Raw genomic sequence first — 19773 nt, forward strand, 5'->3', positions numbered from 1 at the left:
CCGCCTCTGGCGCCCACACAAACGCAAAGCAGGAGACGAAGCATCGCTGAATATGTTTCCAAACCAACTTCATTCTAAGACAAAGACTAGAAAATATGGTGAAGCAAATCTTCCCTTTGGCTTCACCTGCACAAGTGCTGAGGTAGGTCTCCCCTGCAGAATTGGTTTTCCCTGCATCAGGAGCAGCGCTGGGCTCTTCAAATCACGGACAAACAGGATCCCACATTCTTGATTTTTAGTTCACAAACACTTGTTGTAATGACTAACTACTCCTGACATTTTGGAGATGCTAGCTCTTTATACAGTAAAGTTACAGCGGGATACATATAATATCAGGCTGATCCTGCCAGACATTTCGGTGTTTCAAAACGCCGTTTACGTGTGGACGAAACAGCTGCGTTTTCAGAAATACCCGTGTAGGTGCAGACGTAGCGTAAAAGAGTTAGTAGATTATTTTCTTACTGCCTGTAATTTATTGCAGATTACTTGTATTTGCTTAATTGTTTACTAAATGTTTGAGGTGTGAAATAAACCGCAATGGAGCAAAATATGGGCGTGTGTGGTTGGAGGGTGCGTGCGTGCGTGTGCGTGCGCGCGCGCGCGCGCGGGGGGGACATTTTTCTTGTAAAACAAAGGGGGCACAGCAAAGAAAGTTTGGGAACCACTGGCCTAACCCAAATTTTATTAAGATAATATCTCTAAATATCAACTTAGCTTTGCTTTGCAATTTTTTAAACTTTATTTCATTTTTTCATTTATTTAGTTTTTGTCAATAGTTTAAATATATATTTTATCATTTTTTACAATATCGAAATATGACAACATACTATTATGAATAGGCATTATCATAATTTATATATTCATATTCAGACGGATATTTAACAGTGGTTACTTTTCACAATTGCATAAACATTTGGTGAGAGTATTACAAACATTTATTTTTTATACAGGAGTTAAAGTGAGTTTATTGGAGGGAATAAAAGTTTTTTTTTTTTTTCATTTTGTAAGCACGGTTTCCATGGCAGCCGCAAAGTTCACGGAGCAAAATAACTTAAACCTGCGGAAGAAACTCCACCGGGAGCAGAGCAGAGGTAACGGGTGAGTTTCTGTCTCACATGATGAAAACACCTCAGAGACGGTGAGCTTATTTGTGTACAAGCTAAGCTCCAGCAGTGTGACATTAACGAGGTTAAATGTATATTTCATCGTTTTTATATCGAAATATGACTACATAGTATTATGAATCTGCATTATTATATGTTATATATTTATATTCAGATGGATATTTAAGAGTGGCTACATTTCACAAATGCATAAACATTTGATGAGAGTATTAAAAACATATTTATTTCATGTCATACTGGCCGTTAGCACCGTAAACGTTAAAGTTAGCTTCACGGACGTTAACAGTGGTTAACAGTTCTTAACGTCCACGGTTCGTGTTAAACGGATGAGGCTCTGATCCCTGCAGAGGTGTGTGTCTTTAAAGGCCGGTGTGGTCAGTTTCACTCCGCCCATCGAGGCTGATTTGAGGCCGGAGCGCAGAGACGTAACATCAACACGCCCAACTCAGAGACTTTGAGTTATTTTTTAGATCAAGGTTTATCGCTAAGGTTCATGTTCAAAGTGCTGCTTTTTAATAACGTGTTTTTCGAAAGTGCTAAAAACACGTTTTAATTCAGCCAGAGCCCCTTTTCCTGGACCTTTTATGAGTTTTGGGATTTTTCTTTTATTGAGGCAGTGAGTATTAAATATGTGTGGGGATGTTGGTGAAATGATGAGGCACCGTGCACAAAAACAGGTATCTAGGGATATGATCTACTTTGTATTGCCTTCTTCATTTGACACCGTGTAAGCAGAGATGTTGTTTTCTAATCAAACTGTGATATGCATGTTGTGTCTAAGTGGTATTTTGCTCTGTTTTTGTTAGCATGAGCTCAAAGATGGGGTTTACATGGGGCAGGACGGTTTTAATTATTTCAATGTTTTAACTAGTGATTGTTTATGTATCTTCCCCAAATTGCAGATCCTGATTTATTTCTATTTACAAAAGAAATGTCTGGAAATTTCAGTCTTTTTTTAATTTAAAAGTTCAAAAATTGCCTCAGAATTTAGCGTGTGGAGGAAAAATAAGTCGAATTTGCCTTAAAATCTCTAGAAAATTATTTGATATATGAAGCCAAAATTTCACAGCAATCATTTTATACATGACCAGGTTTTAAACCATAAACTTTTCAGGGACATCAGAGGTGGCTGAGCAGAAAAGGTTGTGAAAATGTGATGATTTGAGATGTAATGACCCTCATCAGTTCAGGTGTATTTATACAGCACCAGCTGAGCAGTCGCCCTGAGGTGCAACAACAATATTCATTTGGGTCTTTATCTTTATACCCAATTAAGCAACCCACTTATGAGCGATCACTTTTCACTTTGGCGGGAAGGAAGAACTCGGGGAGTGGCAGTGGTCTCCCATGACAAAGTGGAGGTTGTGGGGAAGGGGAAAAAAGGGGGAGCATAGGGAGGCAGGACAACGCACACTATGGGGGAAAGAGGACGAAGAAAAATGAAGAAAACTCAGAACCACTGAGATTTCATTTTCAGGGCGCGTAGATTATTTTTTTCTCTACACTATTAGAAATAATTACAGTAGAAGAAGAAGACAGACTCACCCATTTTTAAAGGTTTTCATTATTAAGTCATCCTGAGATCAGTGGTTTCAGTTGGCTGTGGACAACCACACACAGCAGCAAAGAGGACTACACCTTGGCTACCTTAGACCCCAATCAGATCGATGTTTATGCTTCAACTTCATCTTACGAGATCCACTTCCTCGGTCATGAACCTGCTGCTGCTCCTGAGGAGGTAGAGAAGGAAAGAGGTATAAGTGATGGTCTCTAAACTGCTGGGAGACGATGCAGACTCCTTCATCTGTCTTCTCTGCCCCCACTCCTGGATCGAACTGGGTCTGGAGGTGAACTGGAAGGCTGAGCTCAGAGGGCGTCTGAGGCCGAGCCTGGGCAGGGTGAGAGCAGGAAGTGTATCGACACAGCAAATCCCAGAATCTGTCTCAGAGCTCCAATCCTCTATGGCTCTGCTGGGAGCTTATCCCTACAGCACAGTGATGCCTCAGGGGACCTGCATGTGGGACTGGCACACAGATTGCATTCAGTCTGTACGTGTTCACTCAGTATGCCGACTGACTGGGCTGAGCGATAACATTCACATGCTAAATGTTTGAAGAAAAAGCCTGTAAGAACAGGATTTGGTTCATGTGTCGTGGTTTCATTCAGATACAGGCAAAAATTGAGCTACCTACAACTGGAAGCAGCCATTGTGCATTAAAAAGTTACATAACATGTTACTGTTCATACAAGTGTCCTTGATGCATAAGCACAGTCTGACTGAACGGTGAGGTACATAAACTTCTGTTAATGCTTTGATATCACAGGATCACAATTAGTAGAAACATTTGAGTTTCTACTAAGTGGATACAAGGTTAACATTTGAGCTACATTTCTTTTTGGCTTCATGGATTTTGTTGATCTTTGTTACACCTCTGAACCAACACAACAATTATTCTCTGCCATCTTCTCTGTGGTTCAAATAACAAAGGTGTTGTATTTGTAGGTTTTAATAGGCTCATAAATATGGTGCACATTTATGCATTTTTATTATAGCAACCTGCCACCGCTCCAGGCCTCAACAATAATCCTGAAATATGGACCACAACAATTTTTACCTGAGCTACCCTGACTCCGCCTACCAGCAGGTTCAGCAGCCATGGCTGGTCCATGACAATCTGACCCTTCAGGAAGGTAGGCTAGATCTGCTTGTTTTCCATACACAAGCATTTTATTGGCTGCTGGATATTGTTGGGTTACTATTTATTATTTGGTTATTTGTGTTCTTTTTAAGGATATATACCAGTGTTTCAGCAGGAGAACATGGTCCTGGGTGATCCTAACGCACTGGAATATCAGACACTGAGAGCCGACACTCACATATTTAACGGAGAGTCCTGTGACCCACCTGTGACAGGTACAAAGCTGAATTAAGTTTCTCTTTGAAGTCCATCCAGCTGTGTTTTTAAAATCCGGTATTTCTCACACACACGTTGGCTTTACTTGGGCTGCGAGCTACGTTGAGGCAAAATGTGTTTAAAAAGAGACAATTTGATTCAAAGCTCCCTTTATTCTGAAATTTCTCAATTTCCTGACCAATTGGCTCATTGGGCGTGTTGCTGTGGCACGGTGGTTAGCACTGTTGCCGCACATCAAGAAGGTCCTGAGTTCAATTCCCCCATCAGGTCTTTCTGTGTGGAGTTTGCATGTTCTTCCCATGTTTGCGTGGGTTCCCTCTGGGTACTCTGGCTTCCTCCCACAGTCCAAAGACATGCAGCTTGTCTCTGTGTTAGCCCTGCGACAGACTGGTGACCTGTCCAGGGTGTACCCCGCCTCTCGCCCTATGACAGCTGGGATAGGCTCCAGCGCCCCTGCGACCCTGAAAAGGATAAGCGAATGGCGTGTTACTGTTGTGGTGGAATCATTTAGCTACTCCTCCAGAGGGGATCTCCTCTGGTCAGGCAGACCCCCAACAACTGGAAACAGTAGTCCTCGTTCTGCTCTTGAGATTATCACCACCTGCAGGTGGAGAACTAGATCGTGTGCTGCTATGCTGAGCTAATGGAGGCACAGTCACAGCATGAGAGACTCACTGGAATAGGAGTTTAGTTGTCACACAGTATGTACATTTAAATACAAAAACAGGAGTTAATCATCTAAAAGCATTGTTCCTTTAAAAAGCGTCCTTTTGCGACACACAGGCACACAGATCAAGGGTGATCTAACTGAGGGGTTAAAAGTTAAGAATAAACAGCATTAAATATACAGTGACCTATTTAAAGGTTAAAGAACTGAACCAAACAATTCCTGCTGCCTGTTGCTTTTACCAGCATCAGTTCAGTCAGTCGAATCGAAGTCTGTGGGAAACACTGAAATTCATCTTAACAAAATCTCTCAAATTCAAAGTGACAAATGGGACCAATGACTTCTGTGATTTCAGATGAGATCAGACAAGAGCTGAGGACCGTTTTGGAGTCCTACCTGAACAGGTATTAGCTTTGCACACATACCCCCTATTTTACAGATCCACTACTTGTAGTTGGTACAAACTAAAAGACATATGGTTTAGTATTTTTGCTGTGGTTGTAGTTTAGTTTGACCCGTTTATAAGTGCACTTATATGTAAACCTAAATACCCGAGTGGGACATTTAAATTTCTTTAATCTGACAATATATGCACTGTGATCTTTGGTAACCCCTCCATCGCCAGCATGTATCAGTGTTCTCAGCAGTTCTTCCGTCCCTCCTCAGAGAGCACCTCAGCAATGACCTGTTTCTCAAGACTCAGATGGACAGCAACCAGTATGTTTCCATCTCTGCTCTGGCCTGCCTCGACCAGATCAGGAATCTCACCACAGACCTGGACCTCATCTCCGATATTCTCAGATGTCAGTGTTTGTTTCTGTGGGTATAGGTGGAGGCAGAGTAACAGTTTGTGTCAGTTTTGAGTTATAATATTTAATGTACATGGATCAGACTTTATTTCCTTTGCTACAAAACCACGGGATCGTGATAGGGATTAGTGAAGAGGAACGTTTTTTTGTTTTTGCGTTCAAAAACTAAATCGGGTATTCTGACGATGCACATTAGAAGGAACTGTTCTAGTGTAGAGATGAGAGTGATGAACGTGGTTTATTGTTGTCCTGAAACACACTCTGCTGCTGTTCTCCCACAGCCATGCCGCTGGTCCAGTTTTCCCCGTGCGGACAGAAAGTCCGGCCCAGACCTAGCCGGTGCGTTTTAATCCTGAGGGAGATTCCTAACACCACACCTCAAGCGGTGAGACTGCACAAAATACCCCAACGCAACCAAAATCCTCAGTTTTAGTTCAGGTGTTGTTCTTACATGTACCTGCACGTGCGGGGATAGAGACGTGTGTTGTTATTTAAAGGAGTTTTAAAGGTAAATTGTGTATGTTGGCAGCGTTTTTGATATTGCTGTTGCTGTGCAGGAGGTGGAAGCTCTCTTTGAAGGGGAGAACCTGCCTAAGTTCAAGACCTGTGAGTTTGTGAGCAACGATAACTGGTTCATCACCTTCAAATCAGAAGCCGATGCAGAACAGGTAGAAAAGGGCCGGTCGAGGAGAGAAGTAAATTAGCTGCTGCTTTTTTTTTGGGCACATTTTTTTGGCTAATGCCATTTAGGTTTGTTATACAGTCAATATCTACAAATATGACTACCTGAGAGCAGTCCTGTTAAAAAGTGCTCCTGTTAGCCTTCTTTGTTAGGAGATCTGATAATACAATAACTGAAATAATCGGAGTCCATGTTTTCAGACCTACAAGTACCTCAGAGAACAGGTTCGAATGTTTAAGGGAAAACCCATCATGGTGAGGATAAAGGCCGAAACAACAGCAGCCATTGCTTTGGCTCCCACTCAAAGCTTCCGACACCCCCAGCCGGACCAGTGCAACAGCTATTATGGCTTCTACTCCCCCGCTACCACTTACCAGCAGTCCTGCCAGACCCACGTGTCCACACAACAGCTAAACGAAGTCCTCGGTGAGGTGTGGGCTGCTGCATCTGGATACCAATACTGGGCCGAAGTGAGTTTGTTAAAGATGAATTTGTGCCTGGAAAATGTATTTATGACACTTAATTTTATTATCAGTGTTAAACAGATTAGCATTTTTGTTTTTGTTCATTTCCTGTGATTTGTGGATGTCGTTAGTGTTAACGTGTTGTTTAATGTGTGTGAGGAGCTCTCTGGCTCCTCCTCTGATTAAGCGGCGGTTGTTGTTTTCATCATTAGCCTCCTCTACTGATGAACCACTTCGTGGATGACTCCACAGCAGCTTCTGCTTTCAAACCGTACCACCCACACGGCCACAGGTAGCTCCTTTTTATCCTCTTATGTCATGACACTTTATGATGTCATCAGTGTGAAGACTATTGTTTGTTTCTTCAGGAGAGGCTCGAGATGGTCAAACTGTGACCGTTGGCAGTCCCAGCAGCCTGCCTCCTCGCACTCATCTGAGCAGCCATCTGATCGTTTCTCTTCTCCCACATGGCCCGGTCAAGGACGGTCACGCGGAAAGGTGCGCGTTCCGAGTAGAGGCGGCGGAAAGGAGCCCAACAAGCAGGTCACGTCTCCCACTGAGCAGGGAAGGTAACAAAAGATCAGTCCAGGTTTCAGATCTCTCTTTTTTTATTCTCTATTATTCTCAAGTCCTGCTATGCCCAGTTCATTAGTATAGTTCATGTAGTGAAGATAGGATATGACATAAGGGCATGTTTTCTTTATACTCTTACTGTTCATTGAGTTCAGAGACGGGGTTAAAATGGTAACCTCTTCCTTCTGGTTCATTTCACACTAATATGAAGTCAGATGGAGCGGTAACTCATCGGACAGTTTTGGCACTGTTATCATGGAACCCCGCAGCTAAAAATAAACTCAGTCATGCTCCACTTTACTCCCCCTAATGTCCTTACTTTCTTTTCACAATAGGGTCGAGACACTGTACACGAAAAGTTGTGTTTAACAGATAGAAAAAACAGCAAACAAATAGATGTGTATTCTCTGTATGATATTAATAAACCAGGTCTTAACCTTTGGAAAATGTACTTTGAAGGGCTCAGAAAACACAAGAGAAACCTAAGAAGTTCTCTCTTTGAGTGCCCTGTCTCTTTTATAACGTCTCTGCCATAATCAGCTCGTTTTGAGCAGACACAATCGCGCACACATTCAGCAAGTGTGTTATCGTCTCCTCTTTTCAAAACAGTAACTCACTGACTGCCTGTATCAGACATGTTCAGGGGAATTAAAATCCAGATTAAGCCAAGAATTATGCGTATGGCATGAACCTGACCTGGAAGGGTGGAGGTTTGACAACAGTAGCTTCAAAGATAACAAACTGTAAGCAATAAAAAAATAGAGCAGCAAAGACGAGTTACAGCCACAGTAGGCTAAAAAGACTCTATTTAAACGTCGTCATCATCAGGTTCTCAGACTATAGGCAGACCCCTGTCTGTCACATTTTTTACACTTGTAGGACGCTTGTTCTTTAATAAAGTTATAAAACAGATGTTCGTCAGAGCTCTGTGCTTCCCTGAAGGAGAGGAAACTTCAACCAGAGGAGGAGAGCGACCGCAAGGTCCTGGGAGCGACCCACTCGAAGCAGACAGGTAAGTCACCACTGAGCGTTGTGTATGTGCACTTTGTTCAGAAAGCGTACTGACCATTTCTGTTTGTGTAGAATTCACAGAGTCAGTCCCCTCCTCGTCAGCCGTCTCCCCATTTTGAGCTCACAATGTTGAACTTCCCTCTTCTTCCTCCTCCAGCCTCTACCATGGCAAGTCTTCCTCCAGCTAACAGTAACACCAAGGCAACCAGGTCCCTCTGTATTACACACACACACACACACTGCTCACCTGGGCTCATGGCCGTCAGAGCAACTGAGGCTCTGTTCACTGTCAAACTCCAGCCATACTGACCATATGTGGACAAAGACACAGTGTCTGTAACTGTGATGTTGTCTGTTAATGTGTAATCTGACCTTCTTGTTCTTTAATGTAGCCTTTGGTTTGCACCTTGGCTGTAGTTTGACAGTTACACACCTGCCTCCTCAAAGATGTTCTTGATGTTTAGATGTTGTTGTTTGTCTCAACCATGGATCGCTTTAGTCGTCTTCTGTGGTCTATCAGGCTCGTTCATGTTGTGTCGGTCAGTGCATTCATTCTTTATAAGAATGAAGCAGATTATCTCGATTGTCACATTATGTACTTAAAGCACATGAATGAACATGAAGTGATGAATAAACAGTGTTTTGTTTTTCTTTTTTTCACAGAGTGAATTACAAAGCAGCAGCTCCTGCGCCTCAGAGGCAGCGCCTTCACAGCAGCCTCAGCTGGTCTCAGAGCAGTGAGTATCTCTGACACAGCAGCTGCACGCTCTGTGTTCTGTTTTCACATGTAAGGTGTCTATACCGCTCACTGTTACAGTTGATATGATTAACAGTCTATGGCTCAGGCTTCTACAGTTATTTCACTTTGGCTCATGAGATATCTGAAAAGTAGAGAAGCAGCGGTTTTCCAGCCGTCTGTGCTGAGATAGTTGTGTTTGTGTTTGCAGGGCTGCGAATGAAGCCTCAGAGATGACCACTGAAGAGAAACCAGTTCAGCACACACAGGAACCAGTAACTGTGAGACTGCTTTTCAACGTCTTTGTGGTGTTAAAATTCATTTTCTTAACTGAATTACTATTTCACTACATAACTTTTATCTATACTACAGTATTGGAATCTTTTTATTTCAATTAAAGAATGAAGGAATTGGCGCAGACTTGCTTCTGCATCATTCCAGCATGTCCGCTTTAAATGCTGTTCTGCACCCACATCTGTTAGGTTCACCTACCAAACACTTGGAAGGAAACAGGAAGCCAATTTTTTTTTTTTTTGATAGCTGGTGTTTGGTAATTCTAAACTGTACGTTAAAAGCTATAAATCACAAAAAGGGGGTTGATGGCAACAAAAGATAAAAATACAACAAATGAACTTTTGTAAAGGAAGTTAAAAAAAATCAAAAGTAGCACAGGTGCAGAGTGTTAGAGTCATATTTCATTTTATTTTTTTAATTTAACCTTTACTTAACTAGGAAGATCCCATTGAGATTAAAAACGTCTTTTTCAAGGGAGACCTGCCCAAGATAGGCAGCAGCAAGTGTCTCACAGTTACAAAAATGACTCAAACACATGTTGTAAAGGTGTAATAGTGAGTTTGACCCCATCTTTACTCTGTTTGGCCAGGAGTCCAGGAAACTGACCTAAGCTGAGGTCTGCAAGAGAGGCTTATGCAGTAAGTCGGGTCCTGCCTTCACAGAACTGGGGTGATGCACCAGAGCCAGCACAGTGGAAACGCTGATGAAATGAGATTATATATACTACACTGAGTAACACATTTAACCTTTAAATCGCCTTAATCCAGGTCTGGATGTTTGGCGTGGGCAGAGGGCTCCGACTGTTTGGCAAAACCAACTTTTCAGTTTTTTAGATGGGAAGATCTGTAAAGTTTGATCTGCTACTTTCATTTCTGTTTTATTTCTTGCTTTGTAGTTTAGGTCTGTTTGTTGAGAGTGAGCTTCCATTTTGTTGATTTCTTCTTGCTTTCCTGATGCATCGCCAATTATTTTCATCCTGTTTGTGTGTGTTACATGTTTTCTTAGTTGTACAGGACGTTCCGCCATGATTGTGAACTTATTTTAGTGCTGTTGTTTTATTTCTCCACCCATACATCTGTGTTATCTATGACTGCTGTGGACACACATGAAGCCTTTTCCATTAATATCATTGCTGATCAGCTGTATTATTTCCATTTTTAGATACCAGAGAGCTGCAAGGGCCAGTGTGTTTAATGGGATCTGATTTGATCTTTCTAGTTCTGGGATTAAATTGATCAAAAGCATGTTTCCCTTACTTCAGAAAAGTTTTATTTATTTTAAACAGGAGTGCATTTCTTCCCTTTTGGCTGGGTGGGTACTTACTGTGTGTCTAGAAACAACATTGTTTCAGCACTTGAACTGTATGTGAGAACTTGAATTTGATTGTAATGAAGCCATTTTTCTTTTCTTTGAAATATAAAGTTTTAAATGTTAAACAGATGTCATGGAGACAGAGTGGGCACGGTTGTGGAAAGTTATTTTGTACAGACTGTACACATTGAACAACTATTAAAGAAGTGCCTTTGAAGTTAAGTTTGTGTATGTATTTATTCTGCTCTATCCGATCACCCTCTCCATGATTAACATTTAAATATAGTCGGCACCCTTTACGTTAGTTCCTTCTTTGGACCAGCAGATGGCAGAAGAGTAACATCACAACACTCATTACTCCATTATCTGGCACCACCACTTGTTTACAATGAGGATGATTTGATTCTCAGAAGGCTATAGGCCTAATGAATGAGATGAAGAATACTAATGAAACACACAGCATTCTGCAGACAAATTGATGCTCAGTTATGTGTCACAGGCACATTATGCTCATTCAATCATACTGTGCTTAATTGAAGGGCGCTTGACCTTTAATATTAATGATATTATTCTGCTGAGGCTCAGTTTTCACACACAAACATGGAATATAGAACAGCCACATTAAAAGTAATGGCTAATGAGAGAAGGAGAAGAAAAGCTGTGCTAAACTGGAAAAAAAATCACTACCCAAAATGCAGACAGCGGTTTGACTTAAAACTTAACAAACATGACTAATAAATCTGCACTTTTAGAATGTAAGCTATGCAGTTTGATCAGGCAGCGCTTCCTTAGTTATTCAAAGTTATTCAACTTTTGTTTCCCAACAGAAAACTGTTTTAGAAATCTACGATGTAGTTTCTAATAATTTTAAATTCATTAATTTAAAAAGTGAGTAATAAAAATAAAGTTGGCACTGAAACTTGATATGCCACAAATTTTTTATTGTAGAGTTTCAGCTCTACAATTTTTTCCCTCAAAACTTTGAGTGTTGTTGGGGTCTTTGAATTGTTTCTAGGAACCAAACAACTTTCATAATATTAAGGTAAACAAAATTTGCATCGCAAAAGACAAGCAGAACAGGCACAAAGTATTTCTAGGTGGTAGAGTAAACTTTTCTTGAGTGCTTTTTTGTGTATCCTAATTTTAAACCATTTAAATGAAAGAAAATATAGGTTACGCTTGAATGTTATGTTTTTTTGCAAGAAATCTACAAATAAAAAAATTGCAGTTTTTATTTTAAAGGGTTCAAAATGAATACAAGTGAAATAATTACCTAATGTTCCTAATGTGAAAGAAAAAAAACATTTGAACTTATAAATAGTAATAGATTAAATAATCATACAATTTTTTATTTATGTGTAATTAAACCAGGAGTTTATTTATTTATGTATTTATTGTGCCACTTTTGGGCTCCCATACAGGTTCATTTGGGCGTTGTAGGTGTGGTTGGTTGATGCGCCCCCTGCCGGTGATGAGCGGAGCTCCCTCCCTTTTCCCTCCTTCCTCCGTAGAGTCACGTGACACCAGCGGCAAGAAGCTGCAAACGGCTCTGAGACCGGGGCTGCGCGAGCCTCATCATCATCATCATCATCATCACCGCCACAACCGCCGCAACGACAGCATAGAGAGCCGACCGAAACCGGGGTCTTTACCGATTCAAGGAGCGGGCGTCATGGCGGGCCCCCGTTAAACCAAGAGCCACATTTATCCTCTTTGTTCTCGCAGTCTTCACGCGCCTCCGCCGAGGAGGGGCCGCCAGGAGAAGCTCTCCTTTTCCGAGCGGAGGAGAAGGAGGAGGAGGCAGGAGGAGATACAGCAGCGGCGGCAGCGGAGGTAACAGTCGAACCGGGGACGTGCTTAATACGGTACGAGCCGAATGGCGGACCGCGAGGCGTCGCCGATACCGCTGGAGATCCGAGCTCGGCTGGCGGAGCTGGAGCTGGAGCTGTCAGAGGGTAAGAAATGGATCAAAAAAACACGAGGGGTGCGAGGGAGAAAAGCCTCCCCTCTCCTCCCCCTCCTACTTCTCTTCCTCCTCCTCTTCCTCTTTTCTCTCGTTATCACGTTATCTCATCACCATCACCATCCACACCGGGAGCCCGTACCTACTAACGGAATCTAACCGTTCATTCCTGCGGCCCCGTCCTCCACCTCCTCCTCGTCCCCTCCCGCTCCTCCCATCCAGATGTTTGTCAGTCAGGGGACCGGCCTGAGCAGCTCTGTGTGGCCGGGGGAGGATGAGGGCTGAGCGGGAGCAGGCTGCGGGATTCTCCCGCTGCTCTTTGTCTCAGCTGCGGAGGAAACACACACACACATACACACACACCCGACACGGCCTGTTCGCCCGTTTTGGGTCCGAAAATCGAGCCATTGTTTGACCTTGAGATGTTGACACAGTCAGCCGAGCCTACCTGTGTATGTGTGTGTGTGTGTGTGTGTGTGTACGTGTGTGTGTGTGTGTGTGTTTAATAATAGCATTGCGATGCAACGCTGCGTGACAGCGCAGCACAGAGGGGGGCAGCTTGGCTTTTGATGCCCGTGATCGCAGACTCCTGCTTGCATCCCTGCCTCGCTCTCTCTGTTTTTTTGGGCCTGAGGATGAGGAGGAATATTCTTCCCACCACCACCATCTTCTTTTCACACACACACACACACACACACACACACACACACACACACACACACACACACACACACACACATACACATGCACACTCTCCTCTGTATGGGCCACTGAATCCCAATCACAACATCCCACCCAGTTGTTATCCCAGTGCCAGTGAGCATCTCTGCCTTATATAATGTGGAGGGCATATTTTATTTATACAGGCCTGAGAGGGTCTACATTGCACAGGGAGAGATCCTGGATACATGCTGGATGTGAGCCACCCTTTTTTGCCAACAATTTACTGCTTGTGTGCAGGTGTGCGCGTGTGTTATGCTGCCAAAATCTGATGTGTTGAAGGTGATGGAGATTGTGGTGTATATGTGTTTGAAAATGCTTTCACGTGTTCTCCGAGGATGATGAAGACTGAGTGTAAATTGTGGGGCGAGTGCCGAGTAATTAGTCCAGACAAGCAAGAATCTGCGGCTTTAATCTAAAAACATCGGCGCGTGCCTTTGAAATCCCCTGAAAGCAGTCAAACCTCGATGCATCAGACTGTCCCGTTTCTTTCTGATCAGCCTCATCATTCATAAAAGGCTTTATTTTCTCTCTGCAGTGACACACATGCACGCACACACACACATGCTGAGGTGAAAGTGTGGCAGCTGCAGGCCGACTGGAGCTCCTAATCCAGCCGAGAGTGTTTATCAGAGCAGAACCTGCTGCTGGCAGATGTTATTAATGATGGAAACGGCAGGACGACGAGGAAACGTCACGCCCAACGTCAGCCAGCCTGAAAACATTCAGGTGTGTGTGTGTGTGTGATGGAGGGATTGGTGGAGTTAGTGGTGGATCACAGCAGGTTGAAGGATGACAGGCCTCCTGATTGTGCGACGGACATGTCAGTGTGGGCCTGTCACGTGTACTGATCCAAACACGGGGTGAGAACAGTGTGTGTATATATGTGTGTGTGTGCGTTGGATCATTAAGGGATCGTGTTCCTGTGGTCATTACAAAACAGGAGCGCGGCGAGCAGCAGATGAGGCCGCTCAGATGGATGGCGTCTCTTCAAAGAGATTTTAAAAACTCCAATTTGTTAACATCAGCTAATAGGAAACAATGCTTTGTGTTCTTGTTACTTGCATAAAAAGTGTAAAAAATGGACATAGCCACAGCGACGTCACCCACTGGTTTTGGAAGGCCTTGATTACTACCTTGTTGTTTTTTTAGATCCAAAAATGTCCACATTTGGAAGCTAGGGTGGAGCGTTAAGCTGTCAGCGTAACCACGGCCCATTAATAAACTGCACAGGTGAGAAAAGCAACACACTAACCAATTAGTTTCAAAGTAAGAAACAGTCCAGATAAAGTCCAAGTAGAGAAACTTGAAACCTTATGTCTAAAATAATAGCCTGCCTACAACAAACAACAAGCATTATGTTGTTTTGTTTGTGGTACGTGAGTTGCTCTGCTTTGCTAAGAAGTGAAACAAGCCCTGGTCTTCTACGCTTTTCCGACTTTCCTACTGGAAATCACTAAATCCGACATCCAAAGTAACTGGAACGTGGCAGTAACCTTGGAGTTCTGAAATGAATGTTCTCAAACAGGAAGTGATTGAAACAAGTTGTTAGCCAGCTGGTTAATACTACAGTCCCACTCTTTGGATGAAACGCCTTTTGAAGGCCACTGGTGTCGGGTGTGGACATTAAATTTAGGGCCAAGACTTTGTCATAGTGAGTACCTCAGACCACACAGCAGCAGATTAAAAAGTTTGGCTTATTTGAAGTTTGCTGATTTTGTCTCAGGGACCATCAAGGTGAACTTTTACTGAGTGCAGTTAAACCCTCGTCCTACAGTTTCCCGGGCTAATGTGTTTCTGTAGCTACTCACCAGGTCGCACATTGTTACATGTGCTTCACTAATCCTCCAGACATCCTCAGTGTGTAGATTTTCGTGTCTGTTTACGACCTTTTACCTACAGCGGTGCTGTACGTTTTTGATTGTTTGAACCTTGTGAAGCAGCCGGGCTGTTTTCCATTTGAGTAAAAGGAATTTGGATTGTTTTACCTCTGGGTGGTGAGCCAGTGACTGTTTGCTTTTGGGAACTGATCGAGCATTTGGGCCCGGAAACAGATAATAGTGTCGCATGTACCAAGTGAATTTGGGGATGATGTAGTCCTGCTAGGTGGCATCTGTGTGTGAAGTGGTGTGGATGAGAATTAGCACCTCCAAATCTGAGGCCACAGTTCTCCAGCCAGAGAAGGGTGGATGCCCGCACCGTTTTGGGGATTAATCGCTTCTTCAGGATCTATTAATGCACATAACTAATCCACGGAAAGTGACATCACATCCGCTGGCACAAGCTACTCTTCGGTGTTGTTTCAGCAGTTTTTGTATCCTCGCGTTGTTGCTACAGTTTGAAAAGATGAAACTTTCTTTGCTTCCGGTTCTGACTTCTCCCCCACATACGAGATGTGGAGGTTTTATATGAGGGGCGACTCCTGTGTTTCAGGAGAATGCTGCAGGGAGCGTTCGCGCCTTCAGCACTAGTATGTTTCAGAGCTGTGGCAGCGTCACTGTTTGCGCACAAAGATCAATCAACATAGCAAACAAAAACGGTCCATCAAGTGGAGGAGTGAGTGCGGAGAGGGAGGTCTAAACACGTATGTTTTGACTGGCGCACCTGTGACTCAGATAAGGAGGTTCAGAAAAATAGATGAGTGGATTATGTGTTGTTTGTGAATAAGGGATTAATTAGTTTGCAAAAAAAACCCCTGAAAGTATCGATCGCCTTTATTGATCGCCAGCCTCAGTTGTTGTTAACTGATGTTTGAAAGGCTGATTTAAAGAACTCCATTTCATCTCTTGTACAGTCACTACATAAAAAACTTAAAGGGGTCCTATTATGCTTCATATTGAATTACCCCAACGAGGGACACTAAAGAGCATTACTAGTCTATTCTTAGTTTCTTAGGTAAGTACTGAGTTTTTAAAAAAAAATTTGTCTTGGCTCTGTATGATGTCATAGAGTGCGTTGTACCTAGAATGGTCATCTCAGGCACATAAGTGCCACCCAGCCTCCATTTACACTTGGCAGCCAATCAGGTGAAAGTTGCTTTGAGAGGAGGACAGTGGATGAGCTGAGGGGCTGCGTCACAGCCTGGTATAAGATACTTAAGGATTATTTAGACTTGTGAATAACGCAAACTACTCTAAGAATAAAATGTGATGCTGGAAATGAGCAGAATTGTTCTCCTTTAAGAAGCTAAAACATGCCGCAGATGATATTTGTCTGATTTGTGGCAGAGAGGTAAAGCAGGTATTCTGCCTCCTAATAAAGGTGTTTGAGGACGCCGTGCCTTTACAGTTATTGTGCAGCAATGAAAGTCAGGCTACAATTTCCTGCTGCATTTAGTGAGTATAGCTGCAGGATGAAACTTCAGTCTTCGTCTTTGAGGAGACGGTGCGGCGCTCCACCTGTTTATTAGATAAACGCAGCAATCAGCTGAGCTCTGGTAGATAAGCCTCTCCCTCACTCCCTCACTTACTGTCGCCTAAATCGCATCATCTCTGCTGTATTGCTGTGACCTCTAGGCATTAAGGAGCCATTCTCAAGCGTTTTGCGTTCGCTCTTATGCAGAGTGACTTGCAGATGGGATGCAGCGAGCTGTCGGTGGATGATAGGAGCGTCAAAGGACGGCCGCGTTAACCGCAGAGCTCTCAAAGTCCAGCTCTCCTGCAGTCCCTGAACTAACTGTTAAAGTGCTGTAGAATGAAGCTGTGAATGTTTCTGGTGTGTTTAAGGACGTCTTGAGATCACGCTGTGAGCTGTGGGTCCAGTCTCAGGTGTTAAAAGTAAAACGCTTTGACCTGGAGAAACAAAATGAGGGGATGTCCACACACTCGTTCATGTTTAATCACCAGAGAGCTGCTCAGGTGTGAACCCAGCAGCAGCACATTTTCTTCCTCTTGCTAAATATTTCACATGGTATCAAAGCTTTTGTTCATTTTTTTCTTTTCTTTTTTGTATTGAATATTTATCAGGAGCTGGTGAGGGTGATTGTTGCGTTTCACTTCTAAATTCTTGCAGATTTGGGGGTTTTGTAAAATGCCATATTGCAGTTTTTTTTCTCATTAACAATGCAGGCCTAGATTCTGTGTGTGCATGAACACAACAACAACAACAACAGCGTGCATCTGTGGCCTGAAGCCGTACATTTCAGGTCAGTGTAGCCTTGTTGTTTTTTTGTATCTGCAGTGCCTCACGCGGCCTCTTTCCCAGGGATGTTGATGAATAATTAATGAGTATTTACACTATTATGTGTGATTAAGTTGATCAGGCTTGATGAATGAAGCACTGCTGTGGAGGAGAGTTTCCAATCAGGATGGGATGCAAAGTTCTTCTTATTGTACTCCATAGATTTAGGTGTTTATAGTTCCATCCAGAGTCCAGGGTCTGTCACAGAACTGACATATATAGACAGACAACCACATTCGCACCTACATACAATTTAAAATCAACAGCTAACCTAGTGTATAGGTAGTGTATGTGTTTGGATTGTGGGAGGAAGCCAGAGAGAACCCACGCAGGAACAGGGACAAGATGCAAGCTCCACACAGGAAGGCCCCAGCCAGCTGGTGGGTTTGAACCTGAGACACTCTTGCTGTGAAGCAACAGTGCCAGTGACCACACCAACATGTCACTCAGCATATAGTTGTTGTTTGAAATTTCAAAGCACTAGATTATGTAGCTTTTGAGGCCAGAAGTAATGTTGTTCAAAAAAGCCCAAGAAACATGTGTAGTAGGTTGCTTTGGGTGTCACAGTTAGAGGAGCACAAGTCCAACTTGGATATCTGCCAATCCTGATTATGGATCCAGCAGCAGTGATAAATTACTGATCTGTATTCCTCACTGTGAGGACACGATTGGAAATGATTCTTTATTGTTTAAAAGCAACACACTTGACTTAAATGTTGCTTTGCTAACTTTGACAAAAATCCCTTTAAGAATATAAATGTACTGGTTTTTGGTATTATTGCAATTCATAAGGGAAAACTGCTCTGCTGTTATTTGTGTAAGTTATTTACACTAGGCTCATTTCACTACATCCTATTCATCTTTTTCTGACATTTACAATTGGATATCTCCAAATAATTATTAAAGTCTAGTTTTTTTTCTTGATCGTTTAATAAAATCCTCTTGTATTATTATTATATTTCATGTAAATTAGGGTGGCAGAACCTGGCAGAGTTTTGTTGCCAGAATGCTCAAAGCAGATGCACTGCTCGATAGTGAAAAGTGCACTGACATGGAGATGTGTGAATTTAGTGAAAATGGGCTTGTTGTGCTCCTAAGCTCAGAAAATGCAGAAGTATTAATCTGTATTCATAACCACACACACACACACACACACACACACACACACACACACACACACACACACACACACACACACACACACACACACACACCCACTGGTGTCTTGAGCTCTAAGTAATGACAAAGCAAATTTCATCTATACTGGTGAGTCCACATTTGCGTCAGATAAGTATTTAAATTTTGACCCCCCAAAAAACCGCAGTTGTGAAACTCCTCTTTGCTTTGGTATGATGTGACTGTAAAGTTGGACTTGAAATTTCATTAAAAATTCTTTTAAAAGTTGTAAATCTTAGTAGACATAAGCTGTTCTTTCCTAAAGATAAATTTTGTTATATCTGTGTATATGCAAAGTCCTGCTGACATATCTTTGGTAATATTTAAAAGTTGTTGGGTTTGTTTTACACGTTAGAGCCTAAATAGTAAATGATGAGAAAATGTCTTCAGGCATTTAATGTATTCAAGTTGAGTTGCAGTTCAGGTTTTACCCTTCTACACATCCAGTTGGTAAATCTCTTATTAGTGGTGTTTCAGCCACCCTATATTTGCCTCTGCCACTATAAGCTGCTTTGCAACCCACCCCCGCCCCAGGCCCTCCTTTCTAGCTGTGTCATTGCTCAGTTCTGTAATGATGAGTCTTGTAGTTGCTGCCTTGTTGCAGCCAGATATAAATAAGGGCAGGTGAAAATGACAGTCTTCTTGTGACTGCAGTCTGCAGGGTAAAACATCTTGATATCATCTGATGTAGTATGAAGCCTGGTAGAAAAGGGCAGCTTGACTCTCTGACATGGACGGGATTATTATAAGTCTCATGTATGACAGCATGAAACCCGCCTCAGCTGGGTTGACGTTTGTCTCGAAGCTTTGCTTGATGATTTCTAGCTTTTCAAATTGTTTCTGATTGATCTCTTCTCTAATTGGCTATCTGACCCTCTCTGCCCTACAACAGTCTGACTTCACTGTGCGTATTGATTATTGGGGATCTTATAGGTGGAGGAGAACATGAGGCATGCTACAGTCCTTTATCTTTGTCCGGTCTAAGTAAAGGCAACATGTTATACAAAACTGTTATGATAGAAGTTTTTGGACAAAGTTTGTGTTCTCCATTCTTTAAGCACCGGTTCGAGCACCGTTTAAGCACAGGCACCGTTTCAAAAGTACCGGTTTGGCACCGGTATCGGATAAAACCTGAACGATACCCATCCC

At 42.7% G+C, this 19773-nt stretch overlaps 2 protein-coding genes across 13 annotated transcripts in view; both read left to right on the forward strand.

The window, feature by feature from the left end:
* Nucleotides 1–1008: 1008 nt before the first annotated feature.
* Nucleotides 1009–10808, forward strand: LOC146701551 (la-related protein 4B-like). 10 transcript variants are annotated; one of them, XM_085467827.1, is made up of 15 exons: nt 1009–1138; nt 3678–3815; nt 3916–4038; nt 5062–5110; nt 5373–5509; nt 5797–5900; nt 6073–6183; nt 6398–6667; nt 6874–6953; nt 7030–7230; nt 8177–8246; nt 8318–8446; nt 8909–8982; nt 9193–9262; nt 9865–10808. In XM_085467827.1, the coding sequence occupies exons 2-15, from the start codon at nt 3719–3721 to the stop codon at nt 9883–9885; spliced, it is 1536 nt and encodes a 511-aa protein (XP_085323953.1). In that variant the 5' UTR covers nt 1009–1138; nt 3678–3718; the 3' UTR covers nt 9886–10808. The 10 variants fall into 10 exon arrangements, with proteins under 10 accessions (XP_085323953.1, XP_085323958.1, XP_085323952.1 ...); XM_085467832.1 differs by having other exon boundaries at nt 1009–1098; nt 8318–8454; XM_085467826.1 differs by having other exon boundaries at nt 1009–1098.
* A 1193-nt stretch (nt 10809–12001) lies between these two features.
* LOC146701552 (disco-interacting protein 2 homolog C-like) overlaps nt 12002–19773 on the forward strand; it is a 79636-nt gene continuing 71864 nt past the window's right edge. For all 3 annotated transcript variants that reach the window (XM_085467837.1, XM_085467838.1, XM_085467839.1), the window contains exon 1: nt 12002–12541. In XM_085467837.1, the coding sequence (XP_085323963.1) occupies nt 12463–12541 (79 nt within the window). In that variant the 5' untranslated portion in view covers nt 12002–12462. The remainder of the gene's footprint in view (nt 12542–19773) is intronic.

The sequence above is a fragment of the Copadichromis virginalis genome, linkage group LG9, assembly GCF_057382275.1.
Source record: "Copadichromis virginalis isolate Kocher_CV1m ecotype Utaka linkage group LG9, C_Virginalis_male_GT1.1, whole genome shotgun sequence".
Taxonomy (NCBI): domain Eukaryota; kingdom Metazoa; phylum Chordata; class Actinopteri; order Cichliformes; family Cichlidae; genus Copadichromis; species Copadichromis virginalis.

What these genes read in the sequence shown, in the direction of transcription:
- LOC146701551 (XM_085467827.1), top strand. Translation starts at nt 3,719, where the DNA reads ATGGACCACAACAATTTTTACCTGAGCTACCCTGACTCCGCCTACCAG. An exon ending in TTGGAGTCCTACCTGAACAG is followed by an intron (nt 5,111 to 5,372) that starts GTATTAGCTTTG and finishes GTCCCTCCTCAG; the next exon opens with AGAGCACCTCAGCAATGACC. An exon ending in CAGCTAACAGTAACACCAAG is followed by an intron (nt 8,447 to 8,908) that starts GCAACCAGGTCC and finishes TTTTTTTCACAG; the next exon opens with AGTGAATTACAAAGCAGCAG.